This window comes from Antedon bifida, chromosome 8 (assembly GCF_963402885.1).
Source record: "Antedon bifida chromosome 8, ecAntBifi1.1, whole genome shotgun sequence".
NCBI lineage: Eukaryota > Metazoa > Echinodermata > Crinoidea > Comatulida > Antedonidae > Antedon > Antedon bifida.
The window spans coordinates 22,363,409-22,382,960 of record NC_136233.1 but is presented as its reverse complement, the minus strand read 5'-3'; the positions used below and the strand labels follow the sequence as shown (position 1 = coordinate 22,382,960).

At 31.2% G+C, this 19,552-nt stretch overlaps 1 protein-coding gene across 10 annotated transcripts in view; it reads right to left on the bottom strand.

The window, feature by feature from the left end:
- The window catches only part of LOC144850354 (rho guanine nucleotide exchange factor 12-like), a 79,893-nt gene that overhangs the window by 4,932 nt on the left and 55,409 nt on the right, over positions 1-19,552 (bottom strand). For 8 of the 10 annotated variants that reach the window (XR_013614079.1, XR_013614078.1, XM_078707619.1 and 5 more), the window contains 15 exons: positions 16,405-16,448; positions 13,613-13,645; positions 10,931-11,005; positions 10,076-10,257; positions 6,459-6,688; positions 5,856-5,981; positions 5,322-5,439; positions 4,846-5,024; positions 4,418-4,493; positions 3,575-3,742; positions 2,947-3,151; positions 2,456-2,589; positions 1,861-1,949; positions 1,303-1,381; positions 325-416 (listed from right to left, as the gene is read on the bottom strand). Coding sequence is in view for 8 of the 10 variants with exons in the window: in XM_078707619.1 (XP_078563745.1) it covers positions 325-416; positions 1,303-1,381; positions 1,861-1,949; positions 2,456-2,589; positions 2,947-3,151; positions 3,575-3,742; positions 4,418-4,493; positions 4,846-5,024; positions 5,322-5,439; positions 5,856-5,981; positions 6,459-6,688; positions 10,076-10,257; positions 10,931-11,005; positions 13,613-13,645; positions 16,405-16,448 (1,830 nt within the window). In the remaining 2 variants the exon portion in view is untranslated. The remainder of the gene's footprint in view (positions 1-324; positions 417-1,302; positions 1,382-1,860; positions 1,950-2,455; positions 2,590-2,946; positions 3,152-3,574; positions 3,743-4,417; positions 4,494-4,845; positions 5,025-5,321; positions 5,440-5,855; positions 5,982-6,458; positions 6,689-10,075; positions 10,258-10,930; positions 11,006-13,612; positions 13,646-16,404; positions 16,449-19,552) is intronic. The other 2 variants (XM_078707620.1, XM_078707627.1) reach the window with 1 other exon arrangement.

The window sequence follows — 19,552 nt, the reverse complement described above, 5'->3', positions numbered from 1 at the left end:
GAATTTAAAAGTAGAATCCTTAAGCTCTGTCTACACTATCAAACTAGTTTGTGTGAAAAGAAGTGTGATATGCCTAAATATGGTAGTGATATGCCAAAATATGGTAGTGATATGACATCTTCATTTCCATATATGGGCACATCACATTTTGTTGTCACATAAAGTTTGATAGTGTAGATAGAGCTTTAGACTTGGATTGGCCTGATATGTCTGGTTTGAAATTTCGAATGGGTTTTTAGTGAATACATAGAATTAGGGATTTTTTAAACCTCAGGAAAAGTTTGGTTTTGGGAGTCTCAACTGAAATACATTTATAAAGCTCACCAATAAATCTTTAAGCCTCTGTGTAGACAATTCAAAAGCTAACGATATGTGCTCTATATGAACTTTGGTGTACTTTTCTTCTGAAATGAGATCTGAAAGAACAGGACATCGTTAAAACTAACCTGCTTAAATTACCAATTAATCCGTCATGGTATTATGTAAGTATAATCCTCTAATAAAGTACTTATTCATTATTGTGCATTGTCAATATAATATGATTAGTTAAATATCAAAGTTTATCATCGGTAATAATATGATTATCTTTTGCATAACTTGCAGTTTTACTCTCATCTATACACAAATATTACCACTGCCAACACCACAATAATACATATGCAAGAATGCCCTTTAATAACTAAAGCTCTATCTACACTATCAAACTTTGTGACATGCCCATATATTGACATGATAATGTCAAATCACTACCATATGTGGGCATTTCACTACCACATTTGGGCACATCACACTTTTTTTTGTCGAACAAGTTTGATAGTGTAGACAGAAGCTTAAGTGTACTATTGTTAATTTTAACAGTTAAATGTGATTTAATTTAATTGCTAAATCATTTAGGCTACTGAAATTAAATTAGAATATTGAGAAAAAAAAATTCTAAGATAGTTTATAAGCACTCATAATCTAAACTAATCTAAATATTAGAATATTGAGTAAAAATATAAAATAAAAATAAAAATACAATACCAGTTAAAAATGAGATTTATTGATAATTGTACAACAATTTGTAAGTTGGATGCAGGATTTTAATTTCATTTCTTTCATGAAATCACTGGTTAATTATCAAAACAAAAAAGTTCATACTTTATTTCAGATCTTTTTTCCTTTCAAAACATACACATAACAAGATAGCAGAAAAAAATAATAATATATGTTCTATATGTTGGCTAAATAAAGATTATTCTCACCTATGTCAGTTGTCAACGCGAGAGAAAGTCACTAAATTTTAAATACATAGTTTCTTACCAGAGGTTTGTTTGCCTTTTCTTGACAACCTCAACAGATGCTGTGTGATGTCCTTACTTGACGCATCTTCTGAGAATGGCTACAACAAAATTATTTACAACATAACCAATAGATTGACATTGTAAAACTCTGATATAAGACGTTTATTTTATGATGGTAAAATTAGACAACAAAAAGATATAGTGAACTTTCTTAAGCCTTTCCCAAATTCTTTCTCTAGATAACTGAACACTCAATAGTTTTTGGTTGTATATATAATAATATGATATAATAAGATATAATACAGACATTATTAATTAGATGTTTACAGTGGGCTCAAATCTAACTCTATCCATCAGCATAAGCTCAGTGGTCTAGAGGTATGACCACCTGGCTAGTGATCTGGAGGTCGTGGGTTCGCATCCCACTTGAGAATTGCATTCATAATTGTTCCCAGTATAAATTTACAAATTTATGTTAGAATAGGCTGATCAACTACTTAGCTCCCTGGCACAAATGCTACTTCACAAAAACAAATATCAAGAACATTATTATTACTAATTAAAATGATTTACAAACCTTATTCACAATATCTGTAAGAGGCGTGGTGATATCTTGGTTACCATACTGTTTAGATGATGAGCCATCGAACACATGGCTTTGGCATTCTACAAATTAAAACGAATAATAAATCTTTTGAAAGTGCACTTTTATTCTACTAAATTTGTTTTTAAATAACTTGTCTCATCTTACAGTAGAACTCCTTAAGGGGACACCTTTGGGACCAAACCAAATGTCTCTTAATTGGGGTGACCCTTGAATAGGGGTTTGGCCATGGTGTATACATAGTATATATTTCCTTTCGCTCCATTCATGGGAAATTTTCCCTTAATAGGAGTTTCAAAGTTTGGTACTTACTTACCATTAGACATTGTCTTCAATCTTAATTTGGTGCTTAACTTACCATTAGACCTGGTCTTATGTCTTAGTTTGGTGCTTAACTTACCATTAGACCTGGTCTTATGTCATAGTTTGGTGCTTAACTTACCATTAGACCTGGTCTTATGTCTTAGTTTGGTGCTTAACTAACCATTAGACCTGGTTTTATGTCATAGTTTGGTGCTTAACTTACCATTAGACCTGGTCTTATGTCATAGTTTGGTGCTTAACTTACCATTAGACCTGGTCTTATGTCGGACAGCCTCTTCTTTGTTTACCCTAACAACTTCTATAGACCCTTCAATAATTTTTGGTCCTTCAACTACCGTCGCCGTCTGCGGTGCTGCAGCAGGGGTCACAATCACTTCGCTGAAAAATAGTGAATGTTATTATATATATATCATCTTCAGCAATTGTAAAGCTATTCAAACTTTTAAATTCAGATTTTTTCTTCTTGGATATAAGTCTATAAAATATTATTTAGTCATTGGTTTAAAGTGTTAGGCTTTTTTATGAGCCAAAATGGAAAGAAGAAAAATAATAATAAAGACGCTAACAAATATCATAAAAGAGGTGTTAGACCTCTAGAGGGTGCATTATAGTTAAGTAATTCTCGCATCTGAGGACGATCAAAGTACATTGATTGAAACGTTGAGAAACTCAACCGTTCTTGCCAGAACTAAACATTCTAAATTCCTAACCCCGGATATCATGATATCTACTTACCTATCCTCTTCAACTTCCCGCCTCTGTATGATTGGTACGGCAGAGGGACGTGCTTCTCTCCTTCGTGACGGTCGTTTCTTAGCAGCCTCTTGTGCCGCTAGAATGACGTCCATCCACGCTTGTCGTTTGATAGCGGTGCCGGCAACTAGTTCATAGATCTGAGGGCCTGTAATCTGTGTGCTTACTAAGAAAAACGCTTTTTTGTCTACAAAGAGAACGAAAAATTTAATAATAATCTTCCAATTAATAAATTGAATCAAGACTTCTGTTAGTATTTTCAAATCAAAGTAGTCTTATTAAGTATAAGACATTTTAAAATGATATTTGGAGTGGAACATCTCTGTCCTCCATTTTGTTTATATTATAATACAGAGCCCCAATGCAAACCAGTTCTGGTTTGGGCGACCATGGGTAAAGAAATGTAAAAATAGTACTGCAACATGCCAAGTTTGGCAGAGTTAGTTTTTGGGGACAGAATTGTTTGTTTATATTTAAAGATATATCTCTATCAGGTGAGATTTGTGACTTTAATTTATATGTTTGTGTCAAACATACACATATCATCCGAAAATAAGTACAGTAGTTAGATCTACTTTTGTGCATTCAATTTGTAAATATTGCAACTCACTTGTAGCAACGTTTCGACATAGTAGAGTTGCCAACTTTACGATTGGGCTGTGTGTATTGCGTACGTCATCTCCGCGTTGTACAGTCATACTATGACATTTCAACACGTATCGTTCATCTTGTTTTTGTAGTAACACTAGTATATCATCCAACAGTAACACATGCAGATCTAAAGAACACATCAATATACAGTGATATAGAGTTCTGTCTACACTATCAAACTTTATGTGACAACAAAATGCAATGTGCCCATATATGGACATTATGTCATATCACTACCATATTTAGGCATATTGCTGCCATACATACACTTTTTTTGTACAACTATTTTTTATTGTCCAAATTTATTTATTTGTTCTTTCTTTAAACTGAAATACACTTTCAATACAGATGTACTGATTTCCAAAGTGGTTCAGTAAACATATTTACAACAAAAATAAAATATAAAAGAAAAACAAAAAGAAAGAAAACAGATCAACTAGTTTGACAGTGTTGACAGAGCTTAAGATATCCAGCACACAAAATATTTGATATAACATACAGAAGTTGTTTTAATTGTATACATAAACATAAAGGTAAATCCTTACATATACTCAACTAAAACATTTCAAAAACTTAATAAACATTAACACATTGAGAGTACATTAAACATGTTTGCTTGCAACTGATTAAAGATCCAGCTAATGTCGTCTCACTTCATAATTAAAGTGTTTACTTAAACGATATTTCAGACAAGCCAATTATTTAACCATTTATAATTTATAGGTCATTCTGCTTTATATAGACATACAATATACAGCGCTAGAGCTTGCTCAACCACGTCTAATTACACACAAAAGCTTACCTAATTTTTTCGTTTTTCCTATTTTCCATGTTAAGTCTCCATAGTGTAGTAGCTTCCTATTCGTTAAGTCAATGTTCTATGAAATTTAAATAGAAAAAAAATGTTGTGTTTTCTTCATTCTTTATAGAATTTATAATTAAAGCATGTCACAAAAACTAGGTCATCGTCTGTTTTACCAGGAAAATGCAGGAATAACAACAACAACTTCCCAAGTTATTATTAACAAATGTATCACATAATGATTATGTAAAAACCTTTATCATAGTCAAGCCTACTTTGTTATTAAAAATCTTTAATTTAAAAACAACAAATTATTATCATTGCTAGATAACTTTCTTAAAAAAAAAAAAAATTAGTGCCACTAGGAAATCAGAGGAACGCGAGAGGTTGCTAGCAGCTGCTAAAAACTAAATGCAATAAAAATGTACCTTGTATTCTTGTACAATAGGGTTGTTGGAGCGGTCAAGCGGTGATGTGTCCATGCGTCCACTTATTTCAACAAGTTTCTGCTGATTCTCACATTCTTTCACTGCCTGGTTCACGTAACTTAGCATTTGCTTACTGCATTCTAAAGCTTTCTGTAACTTCTCAACATCTGGGTTCGGAGCTAAAACAAACAATTTAAAATAAAGTAGAACCTCTCCTTTCGGACACATATTTAGGAGTCACTGCCAAGTCGAGTTATTATTTTATTTATTATTGTATGCAGTAAATAAGCAAATTCATTTTATATAAGTTAAAATTATTTACAAAAAAAATATCAGAGAAATCAAAATAAGAACGGAAGTTGATTTGTAAGACACAAATCTATTAATAAAATATTACTTAAATAATTTGTTGCAGATTAATAAGATTAGGTTATCAAATTAATCCTCTGTGCAGATTCAATCAAATTTCAACTTACATATTGTATATTTTATTAGGTTTTCTATAAGTAGTGGATATTTCGTAATTCGTTGATATACAATGGAAATAATTCCAGGGAATGGTAATCGTCTACATAAATGATTGGATTCAGCTTCCTAAATAAACAAGAAAAAAAAATTATGATAAAAAACAACATGTTTGTGAAAAATTATAATCTATTCAAAATTATGGACTTTTTTGGGGTCATCACATGACCATGTTTATCGTGTATTACAGTGCCTTATAAACTACACAAACCAACAGTGATGGCTAGTATGTGCCTAGCTTACCTGGATAAACCAACAATAGCCTCTCACTCCATAGAGAGGAAAACATTTGCGAAGAGTAGAGAACCTCTATCAGATAATGGTATCACCCTCTACTTTATCCAAGTAAACTTTTCTTATACATTAAAACAAACTAAAACTAGCAATGATTGTAAAAAGTCATGTTAAATTACTACAGTAACTACATGTTCTTACTGCAATAACGTAGTTACTGCAGTAATTTAAAATGATCCTTTGTAGCTTACCGTCATAAACTGCCCCACTTTTTGGTCTTTCGCTTGTTTAGATTTCAGGTTCTCTAATGCGGCAGCTTGGTTTTCACAGAATGTGGCGCAAACTTTACGCATTCTCTCTCCTTCTGTACCATCAAACTAAAATATAAAAGTAAAAATTCAAGTTCAAATCAATGTATAATGAAAATGAATCTACACTTCTAATGTAATTTATGCTTTGGTTTTCTCAGTTGCTTATTTTAAGCTGCTTTAAAAGCTCACCTATTGAACTCATTTTTAATAATTTTTATTTTTACTTTTAAGCGCATTGAGGCTTTTGCATAACGTGCTATATAAACCTGAATTATTATTATTAAATTATATAATAATAATTTATTTGGAAGCTACACTTTTGAAACAGTGGCACACTTCTTGAATGAAGGCGAGTCCAGAGTAAGTAAAATAAAAGTTAGAGGAAAGAAAATGATTTAACAATAGGCCTATTTACAGTACAAGGAAACTTAAACTAAATTATGTACAAAAAAAAATTAAAACATTTACATACTACAGTAATAAACAGGAACAAAAAATGTACTTGCATTACTTTAAGAAAAACAAAATAAAAGAAAAACTTACTCTATCTAACAAGATATCTGCGACTTCTTCTATGACGTTATTGCTAGATGCTTCTTTGCGCTTTTTCATTGCATTGTTTAATGATGTATGCACTTCAATTAAGTCGATAAGATTTGGAAATATGAACTTAATCTCTTGATCTAACCCATGCACATGTTGCATTGGACGGAAAAATACCCTATCAAGCACTTTAAGGCCTCGAACATGCGTCCTTTCAGTGTGGAATAATTCTACAAAACAGAAAACATAAGTACCGATAAACATAATATACTTAATAATAATAAATTTCAAATTAACCTCTGCATTCTGAATACAAGTGTTTTGTATTTGCCTAAATTTGCATATACATGAGTTTCTATGCATATTAATTATAATACAATTTCATAATAAAATACTTATGTCATGAAAATCATCAAACATACTAGTACATTCTCAAAAAATTTTTTTTTAGTCACCGAACTATGACGAATGACAGAACATCATGTCAACGTCATTTGCGTGATCAAGGCTACTGAAAGTAGCTGAAACGTAGCAAGTAAGTACTTGTCAACTGGTTTAACCAAAAAGTTAACATTGATTTATTTAATATATATTTGAAACCAGATGAAATTTTTTGAGAATCTACGTACGATCTATGGTGAGGAAACAATAAATATTGTTCGCCAAGAAGAAAAATTAGTGAGGAAGGTTTCCCGCCAACGGAACCATAGGGTTTTTACATTACAATGTAAACGTAAAAACATCACACCCCCGAGTCTACGTCTCAGCTGTCCAATAAACACGGAAAAAGCTCACAGCATCATAAAACAAGCGGAAAAACAACTAATAAGAGAACGGATTAGGGTAATCACCAACAATATAGAAAATCTAGATCAAAGAAAAGTAGTACTAGAAAGAAAACTAGATCAAAATATTACGAACGGGGGGGATAGGAACAATATCCGGAACTTCATACAGAAATGTCAAGAGTCAGAGTTTATCAAAACAAAGGAACGACATGTAAACAAACTCTCATGGTGGGAAGAAAAGGCGAAGAAACTAAGAAATAACATAAACAAAAAAATAGATTTGAACGGCACGATATTGAAAGAAAAATGGGTAGTAAATTTGTCAGACAGGAATCTATCACCGATCGAGCACGACATACTAGAAAAAGGCCTGAATTTTGCGATTGCCAAAGAAACGCTACCCATCCAGGATGTGATCGTAGCCACTGAAGTAGCCTGTGAACAAATAACTGAAGCGGAAAGAGATATTGTACGAGGTAAGGTTACTAGCATTTTAAAAACCACCAAACCACCACAAACAAATATCACAAAAGAGCAACATTCAGCCATACATAGCCTTAAAAAAGACAAAAACATCATGATCTTACCGGCAGATAAAGGCAGAGCTACGGTGATCATGAACACCCCTGATTACAAACGTAAGGTAAACACCATGATGAAAGATGGGGATGTGTACGAAAAACTTAAAAAGGACCCTACAAAGAAATACAAGAGAAACCTTGTGGAAATCCTAAACAGATTACTAGAAGAAAAGAAAATAACATATCAATGGAAAACCAAACTCTTCCCCACTGCAGAAATCATCCCACGACTATACTGCACACCTAAAATCCACAAACAGAACAATCCATTACGCCCAATCGTAGACAATATCAACACAATATACTACGAAGTCTCCAAATTGCTCTCAAAATTATTATCACCGTTGGTTGGAAACACAGAATTCCATGTGGAAAACTCTAAACAATTAGCAGTCGACATAAAAGCACTGAACAACATAGACATAGAAAAACACACACTTGTATCCTTTGATGTTATATCTCTATTCACAAAGACACCTATAAAACCAACAATCAATATAACACACAACACTTTACTGAAAGAAACTAAGATCCTGGAACAAGTCCAAAGAAAATTAAACACCAATTTGAAAACGGAGGACATCATGGAGCTGTTAAGCCTAGTTCTTAACACGACATATTTCACATTTAATGGTGATATTTACAGACAAAAAGAGGGAATGGCAATGGGCAGTCCTGTCAGCCCCATAATGGCAAATATATTCATGGAAGACTTGGAACAACGTGCCACAGAAACAGCACCATCACATATCAAACCGATTTTCTGGCGCAGATATGTAGACGATGTCTTGGCAATTGTACCAATTGGATTTGAAGAAGAACTCCTCCAACATCTAAACACCATTGACCAGACAGGCCAAATAAAATTCACTATGGAGAACATGAAAAACAACACCATCCCTTTTCTCGATACTCTAATCACTATTCAAGACAATGGTAACATAAAAACATCAGTGTACAGAAAATCGACACACACAGACCAATACCTACACTTTCAATCAAATCATCCACTCGAACACAAACTTAGCGTAGTCAACACCCTAGTGGACAGATGTGAATCCATCGTATCAACAGAAGAAGGACAAAAACAAGAAATGAGCCATATAAAAGCAGCTTTATCAACATGCGGATATCCAGACTGGAGTTTTAAAAGAGTTAAAGACAAAAGGGAACATAGAAAAGCAAACAAAGACAAAGAAATAACAACAGATAAAGAAAAATCCAGAGTCAACATTGGTTTACCGTATGTCGAAGGGATGACTCAAAGGCTAAGAAGAACATTGAAACAGCACAATATAAATACATATATCACTCCCAAAAACAAATTAAGAGAAAGTCTCGTTCATCCTAAAGACAAGATTGACAAAGATCAACAGTGTGGTATAGTCTACCAAGTAGGTTGCCACAACTGCAAGAAGGTATACATAGGGGAAACAGGCAGAGCATTAAAAACAAGAATAATAGAACACAAAACAGACGTGGAAAAAAATACGGTAGGGACAAGAACCAGGAGCGCTCGCCACTCACAATCTAAAATTCTACACAAATCAGCTATCACAGATCACGCCACCATAGAAAACCACATACCGGATTTTGAAAATACAAAAATATTAGACAAAGAACAACACTACTTATCAAGAAAAATAAAAGAAGCCATTTGGATAAGAAAAACAAATATGAACATCAACAGAGACCAGGGAGGACATGAACTGAGCCACATCTATGATGACTTAATAAAAAGGGACACCCGAGCATCCAAAGGGGGACACCAGCAGAAAGCTGAACATCAGACGAAAGATGGCGCAAGTCACCGAACTATGACGAATGACAGAACATCATGTCAACGTCATTTGCGTGATCAAGGCTACTGAAAGTAGCTGAAACGTAGCAAGTAAGTACTTGTCAACTGGTTTAACCAAAAAGTTAACATTGATTTATTTAACATACTAGTACAGGTACAAACAATTATTATATGACATGATGTAGACATTGGGAAAAATAGTGTTACAAAAACAATTTACTTTTAATACTGCATAATAATTGGATCATGTCAAAATTATTCTACTGCAGTTACTGCAGTAAACTACATTTTTGTTTCACACTGAGACTTTTAGTTTGTTCAATGTAGAAGTTTATAAGGCAATCACTGCAATAAACAGTGTATATGATTATCCCAAAAGAAGTTTGCTAAACAATTATTTCTGCAGTAACTTTGACAAGGTCCCTAATAAGTACATCTTTAACCAACCATTAATAATTTCTTGTCTTTTAACTTCTTTACTCTTCATCTTCTTGAGGAAGTCTTTGGCCACGTTCTCTTGCCAATTTGGAATATCGTTTTCTACGTCAAGATCGGAATCGTCATATTCAGGCATGTCGTGTCGAAACGTTGTATTTGATTCGCAAGATGAAAATAACGAATCATGACTCCTGGTGAAATAAAAAATTGAATCTTTGATTCATTCTTTACACTGTATCATAGGAAAGTTCTGTGATACACCATCACATGTTCATCACCTGTTACAACTGTATCATAGGAAAGTTCTGTGATACACTATAACATGTTCATCACCTGTTACAACTGTATCATAGGAAAGTTCTGTGATACACTATAACATGTTCATCACATGTTACAACTGTATCATAGGAAAGTTCTGTGATACACTATCACATGTTCATCACATGTTCCAACTTTACTGTATCAAATGAATTATTTCTAAGGTTATTCACATGTGCCACAGTATTAGGGAAGTAGCCTATGATACACTAGGAAAATCAGTGAATTTAAAAGTTAATATCTTTATTATTTGGATACAATAATATTAGAAAAGTGTGTAAATAAATCTCTATCTTTGTACATTATTCGTACACATGCTAAATAGTGTACTGTAGCTCTACTTATATATAATATATTTTGATTTATTGGTCCCACGATATTTGCGGTTTATCCAATATATTTATAAAGCCATTACAATATATTTTTATATTTTTTAACAAAATGATCCTAAATAAAAACTACAGTATAATGAGACAGACACCTAAACATTTAAAACTAATCCCTCCCCTACGTGATTAATGGAATAGTCCAAAACATAGTACAAACCTCGTTGACATGCTTGATGATGACGAACCTTGTGACAACATAGAATTCGCTTTCTCCGTGTCCAGATCAACATCGCTAAAAATAGATAAATTTCAAATTGAATCACAATAATTAAAAGCATTTTCTCCGATAGAAATTGTACGCATAAAACACTTTAGTTGCGAACGTTTTTAGTGATCATAGCACATAAAAATAAAGGATAACATCGTAACATGGAATGCAATATGTGATGTGAAAGAAAAAACATTTTTGATTTAATTTAACTAGCTGTAATGTAGTAAACATTTACATATATGAATTTACAATAATTTGCCGTTGTACTTATATGAAATATATAGTGATATAATGATGATATTATTATAACAGATCCTTGTTACTTTGCTATAGTACACATAGTATATCCCTTAATGGCTAAAATGGCTGGAGATGACCAATGACAGTAGCCTGCTCACAGTCTATTTTGTTTTTAAAAGTCAAGGTCTATCAAAGCCGCTCCACAAACCACTCAATTACAAACAATCTATAATAATCATATTTTTTGTAAATAGTACGCTATAACAATACTAGACCTTTTTTTTCATAATCATTGAATCAGTTTAAAAACAAAGTGTTAAGTTTATTATAATGTTCAAATGCTACCTTATTATGTTTATTATTTAGGATATTTGTTCTTTGTATTTGTATCCGTTCAGTTGTTAGTATGTTAACCCTCCTGTTATTGTCAAATTATTTTTTGCTGTTTGTTTGGGTTTCAAAATAAAATAAAAAAATAAATAAAAATAAAATACTGAAAATGCTTGTGATGATATCAATGAAAAAAAACAATAGTTAAATTTAATGTTTTAGTAACATTAAAATGTTCAGTTACATTAAAATGTTTGCTAAAATTAAAATGTTTAGTAAACATCACATTTAGTAACATTACATTACACATAGTAACATATTTATTATACATTACAGATATTTACATCATGCAATGTGTATTGGTATACTAATTGTTCAAATTCAGAAACTTTTTTATAAATGGTGTTTTTAACTAAATAATTCACATAAACATATCTTGAACATTTGAAAAAATTAAATAATTGTAATATTCATAAATATTTACATGCATATACTTAACATTAATGTGCTGTGTACATCAACATTCATGCATAATTAACATACATAATTATATTAACATATAAACATATTTAATCTTTTTTTAAATTTGACACTCCATGCTTGGTAAATTTGTCAGTGGTGCTATGGGTCTAATGGTGGTATCCTAAATATTGTATTATTATTGTTGGTTCCTATATGGTATATTAAAGAATTTATATAAATATTTAGTTATTAATAATATACTTATATAATTTATATATCTTGTTTATTTTGTCAAACTATTTTTCCAGAAAATGATGATAATGTGTCATATGCAAATTAGGAACACCTGTTTTACAATGTAAATTTATGACATGATACAATAATGAAATCAAAGAATGGGAAAATGACGAACATTTAAATGAAATAAAATAAATGACATACCGGTAAATATAACTACTGTTTAGAAGGAAATAAAATGGGAAGAGGATCATAGAAATAAGATGATTCAGTAAGAAGGAGAGTAAGTATAAGGAAGTACATATACAGTCAACTCTCCCAATACCGGACACATTTGGGCTGGCGGAATATGTCTAATTTTCCAGAAAGTCTGGTATTTGGAATGTGTTTTTAATGATAAAAATGAATTTGGGACCTTTAGTACCTTAAGAAAAGTCTGAGAGAGTTTCTGGTTTTCAGATAGTCCGGTATTGGGAGAGTCGTCTATATTACAAATACAACAAATAATTTATAATAATAATTTATTTGTTTTAACTACAAGAAGGAATGAACATAGATAGTAACAGTGAACAAGGGAGACTCTCTAATTTTACTAAACTAAATCTCATTGGAACACTTAAGAACAGTAACCTTAACATAGAGAAATGGATTGAGAAGAATAACATGAACAGAAGTATGTACAGATGATGTACTGATAATGTTTATGTATAAAAATAACCCAAATAATAGAACTGATTATTCAAATATCATCAATCTATTATTTTATTCATTTCTACTTTAATAGATTGTAACCGTTCCAGCTAAACCCACAGGCCAGCTTATATCCAAATTTGTTTTTCTAAATATACTGTAAATAAAATATATTACTTGCTGAATTTAATCCCATGGTTGCGTATAATCCCACCCACTAATTTAGACTAAAACCTTCATCGATTGTTAATACAATCCAACGTATATTTTTAAAGAAAATGTCATATTTATTTAAAAACTCCATTATAATTGTACCATATAAATTAATTACAATAGTTTATATTTTATTAAAATCAAAGCATATTCATGATGTCACACTCCTTATTTGGATTATTTTAAACAGTGTAGATTACTTTATTCAGATACATAGATACACTAAAACATAAGGAAGGTTGTTAAAAATTCTAAAACTTTGAAAATACATGGAAGTATGAAAAATCTGCGGTGTGAAGTGAAGAAAGAAAATGAAAGTCTAAAAAGTATTGATCATATAAAAGTAGTATACAGAACACCAAAGAATATATGCATAGTATTTGCATATATTTACATAAATTTGAATATTAATGAGTGCAACGACAACAACTAAAGTGAGTGTAAAACAAGACTTACTCAACAGAACGACAGTGTGAACGGTCACTGGAACTTTATTGTGTGAAACAAATAAAAGGAGAAACAACGCTGTTAAGTGGATGCAAGCAAAATCACCAAATCACAATTAAACTATAAAAACATTTGTTTTTGCTTTTCTTTTATCAACAAATTATATCTCAAAATTTAAACCAGGAATGGATCATGTAAAAATTATTCTACTGCAGTTATACTACAGCAATAACATTTCTTTACTGCTTTAAAGCTCTGTCTACACTATCAAACTATTTGGACAAAAACAAGTGTGATGTGCCCAAATGGTAGTGATATGCCCAAATATGGTAATAATATGACATCATCATGTCCATATTTGGGCACATCACATTTTTTTGTCACAAAAAGTTTGATAGTGTAGACAAAACTTAATGAATGATTTTAGTTTTAGGAAGTCACTGCAGTGGATAGTGTTTATAATTTTCTAAAAAAAAGTTTCCTAAAGAATTGCATAACCAGGTTAAAGAGTAAAGTGTAGTTACTGCACTAACTGCAGTAGAATAATTGTTTGTATTTTAAGAATTAGAATTTAGAAAATGAATGATTTAAAGATTGAAGTGTTCACCAAAGAAAAGTGCAAAAACATTATTGTTTCATATTATCATTATTACTACATTGTTATTACACACCATGCCACAAAACCACTATGTGTAATTATAATGTTGTGTTTTTATCAGCAAAAAATCAAACCATTAGAGAAAAAATGAACATTAGTAATTGACAAACTAACTAATCTATAAAACTACTTTTGATTATTTCTTTCATTTAGTTAAGTTTGTTTTAGAAAATCTAAACATGCACATCTTGATCAAATAATACATTACATTAATATTGTGTATAGTTTCTAGAATTAATGGCAAGACTATTATCTTTTTCATTTTTTAAATTTTGTAATCATCCAAGTCACATACTTCTGCCTTTTCTCATCTTTTTTAACATTTAAAAAAAAAAAAAACAACTTTTGTAACACTTTTTCAATCCTGCTTTCTCTCAAATTTGTTATGCTAAAATATTTTTTTCATTTTTTGAACAAATGTATTCCTTTCTAAATACTTGATCCTTACTTCTGTCTCTCCTTCAAAAAAAATATTGTTGGAAAGCTTTATTCAGATATTTAATAATTTATACAATCATCCATTTTACTTCTTCCTTCACAATATATCTTTTTATCATTTTTCTTATTCATACAGTACTTTCATTCTTCCTTTCATTTTATTTATATTCTTTCACATATCCAATCAAGAAATCACACCAATAATAGCAATGAAATGAGTTTGGAACAATCCTACGGTTTATAACTGAATGAAGAGGGTTTGTTGTAGTTTTTATTATCACAATATTTCAATCATTGTTGAGGGATTTAAAAACATCAACACATCACAAGTGTCGTTTGATACACTCAATGTATATATCTCACTAATGGACTGCTAACACTCACAGTTAGCGCTTTCAGCCTGCTCGGCCTTCTCCTGTATATCCACATTACATATGTAATGCAATCGGCTAAGTGTATCAATTTAGGTTTACTAGCCTCGTAAAATGTTTTTCTCCTCATTATCATTAAGTTTCAAATTAATTTCATAATAGCGTTATTATTCTTCGATTCGGTTTAATAATTAACATTTTTCGCAAGTCTGTCATGTCATTTCCAAATGCCAATAGATACCGATTATTAACTTAGTTATATGTAAAAACAAAAAACACACAAATTCATATATAAATTCAGATTGTACACATTCAAATATGCATTTATTGGGGTTGATTTCCAAGGAAAGACTTTTAGAAAGGTCGCATAAAATTAGATCTTAAAAACTGCGAAACAAAAAAAATTTACATTTTAATGAAGAACTGTGTCAATCTCTAATAACATTTCAATGAATAAATTAGCAATAATTCTCAAAATAAAAAAAATTAAGATGAGAAAATAATATGAATCTAATACTTTTCTAGAAGTTAGAAAAACGAGTTTGTTGGCCTTTTTGTCAAAACTCAATCTACGCACCAACATATTTATCATAATTTTCGATAATAACGAGATTTACACAGAATCTCTCGTTACAAGTTTTTTTCTCAATTTTTTTTTGTGTTTTTTTTTGGAAAGATATTGATGACAAAAAAGTAAGGCGATATATGCACTTACGTAAGAAATAATTTGAAACTTAACACCAATATTCATTATCTAAGTATCATGTTGTTTTACTAAACAGACCTATTTATATTATATTATTCATACATTATCATAATGTCAATCACCTAAATATAAGCAAGTGATTTAGTGGTAAGTACTCATATTCATAGAAAAATTATTATGTTTTTAAATATATTTTATTATTGAAATATTATTATATTGTTTGAAGGTTTGCATGGCGAAATCAATTGTTGATATAAAGTTTGCGGTTCTGGAAAGAACTGTTTCTCGATGTTTCGATCAATATGCTTTGATCGTCCTCAGGAGTGAGAATGCAGAAAGTCCAGGAAACTGGAAATATTAAATATTATTACCACCACACCTGAGCCATTACCACAACCAAGTAACTACTACCATCAGACTCAACTATTATCACTACAACATCACTACTACATACACCAGACAGAACCAACTCCACCACCACCACCACCTATACCTACCAACTCTACCACGGTTTACCAACTTTAACATAACTACCATTACCAATCATACAGATGTGCTCTTTTAAAGGGGATACATGCTATAACAAATAAAGAATTATTAAAACTAAACAAAATTAATAAAAACCTACCTTTTTGAACGCCTTCCATGAGTTGCTTTTATTTTTTCCTCACCCTAAAATTAAAAAGTCAGTAAATATCTTCAAAATAAGAAATCTATAAAATATATATCATTCAGAAAAATTAGTATATATTAGTAAAATTATTTAAATTATTCACAATATTCAATGACACATTCAATCTAATTTGCATAATGTGCAAACTTTATCATGCTACAGTACCCCAAATATAATATGCATAAATCAATTTGCATATAAAATTTAATAAACTTTTACAAAAACCCAAGAATGATATATATTTGCAATACATTTTGCATTATAAAAGAATGTACACACAATTGGGCAATTGAACATACAGTATCTAATACAGCCATGTCTTAAAGACATATTTAGTATTGTTTTATAATTAGAAGAGTATGATAGTGCTTGTGTTTGTTTCGGAAGCAGAAAAGTTGACACGGCTATTTTTTGCTTGATCTCATACGTTGGTCTGCTTAATTCATGGACCAAAATGTTAGTCCGTGCAGGTAGAGACTTAATTTCGATTCGCGACGACATACAACCCAAGATCTATACATGTTATGCAGTTGGTTATCTCCTGTTCCTCTGTAAAACTTATGCCAAGGAATTGAGCAAGGACGTTCCCGATGTTGAATGCGCACAATGAATTAACATTACCTAACCAGTCCCTACATCTTAGCTTGTTACGAATCACAAATCTCCATAATAATGCATTATTTGAAGTGTTTGTTTGTAAATGTGTGACAGTGATCTGTCGTAAATACAAGTGTTTTGTTGTATACAAGTGTTCTGTCATAATACAAGTGTTCTGTCATAATACAAGTGTTCTGTTATAATACAAGTGTTCTGTTGCATACAAGTGTTCTGTTGCATACAAGTGTTCTGTTGTATATAAGTGTTTTGTCGTAAATACAGGTGTTCTGTCATAAATACAAGTGTTCTGTCGTAAATACAAGTGTTCTGTTGTAAATACAAGTGTTCTGTTGTAAATACAAGTGTTCTGTCGTAAATACAAGTGATCTGTCGTAAATACAAGTGTTCTGTTGTAAATACAAGTGTTCTGTTGTAAATACAAGTGTTCTGTCATAAATACAAGTGTTCTGTCGTAAATACAGGTGTTCTGTCGTAAATACAGGTGTTCTGTCGTAAATACAAGTGTTCTGTTGTATAGAAGTGTTGTGTTATAAACACAAGTGTTCCGTTATAAATACAAGTGTTCTGTCATAACTACAAGTGTTCTATAGTGTTCTGTTGTAAATTTGTTCTGTTGTAAATCTAAAGTGTTCTGTCACAGAAGCATGTGCATTTTGTTATAAATGTGCATTCTGTTATAAATGTAAGTGTTCTGGGTCTAATGAGTTGTAATCGGCAATATAAATCTTGCGGCGCTTCAGGGAAGAATGATTACTTTCAAAATACCAATCACTTATAAAATGTACGATTTAATCAACTTGTTAATCTTGTCCTACTCATTAAAAACGATGTATTGATTAAGTCAATGTACTTAAGATTTAAGTCCCAAAGATGTTTAGGCATTTAGCCTTCCTTGTATCTCCTTCATTCATTTTGTTATATTTCGTTTTAATAATTTTATTTGTAAATAAAAGTGAATCATATTTGTTAAAACAAGGCAATCTAACAACAGGACACTGAGCTCGCCTTGCCAAGATAGGAACTCATAACAGTCCTTTGATCTTATGTCTGGCTGCGATAAATACCAACAGTACTGTAATATGTACATATTCTCCGTGGCGCGAAGCGTATGTTTAGGGGCGTGGAACAGATCGTGTTGAAGCCACAGATAATTCCATTGGTTTCCTGAGCTCAGAATCCTGTTGCTAGATTGCCTTGCTAAAAATACAAAAAGTTTTAATAATAGTGTTTATCAAAATGATCACGTTTGATGAACAGTTATACATTAATATATACTTACAAAGCATTAAGGCTTATTACACATTTGAATGTCACAATTATCTTATAATAATGATCAAGTAACGATGATTTTATTTCTGTGGTAATATTACATATATATATCTAATTATCTGATGTTTTATCAAATGTATATTAAGTGCTATTTGAAGGCAATGAAAGTAAAATGAAAGTTTGAGTGCACATTATAAATTATAATAATATTGTAATGATAATAGTAGATATTGGAATAGTTATTGGTATAGAAATGGTGTGCCATCCCATCGCTTAGATTCAATTGGATAGATGGGATGGATGGAATGGAGGGATTGAATGGACTGAAAGAAAGAAGTAAAGGTGGATGGAATGGAGAGAGGAATGTGATAGAATGGATGGCTTACAGTTTTAGGGGAAAATTGCAAAATCAGCACTGTGGTCATGTTATTGTCAAAACAATATGATTATCTGATAAAACTCCTAGAAAGTAGCAAGCCTTTTGCCATTTTCCCTCAGACTATAGATAGATTAAATGATAAACTTGTCATCAGCAATAGACATTGGAATAGTTCTGGTATTGAAATAATGTGCCACCTCTATGGATTGAATGGAGTAGATGGGATGGATGGAATGGAAGGATTTAATGGAGGGATTGAATGGAAAGATAGAATGGAAGGAAAGAAAGAAGGAAGGCGGATTGATGGATAGATGGCTAACATATGTGAGTAGATAGATTGAATGATAAACTTGTGACTTAATTATTTTACCAGATTTTATTTTTAATGAATAATAAAGGCCAATTATGATAATTCCATGAACTCTTATTATATATTCACAAACACATGAAATGTGATGGAATATAGAAAGCTTTGCCAGATAGTTTTCTAAAAAATCAGATGAGTTACGTCATTGACTAAAGAGGCTTTATGTAATTTACGACAATACAAGTATTTTGCAACCAATTTGGTGTCGGGTTTTCAATGAGTTTTCAGTTTATGAGTCAGACTAGAGATAATATTATTACTGAGTTTGTGAATTAATATTTAGGACACATTACATTATTATATGTTTTTAGACTAGTTTATAATTCAGCCGGTATAAAATATTAAGTAGTAAGAATGATGTAGTACATGCTTTTTAGAATTTGTTTGTAACTGTAAATGTGCAATAACAGTTTTTTCTTTTATAGTTAAGAAAATCATTGATATATAATCAAATCAACTTTGTATGTACT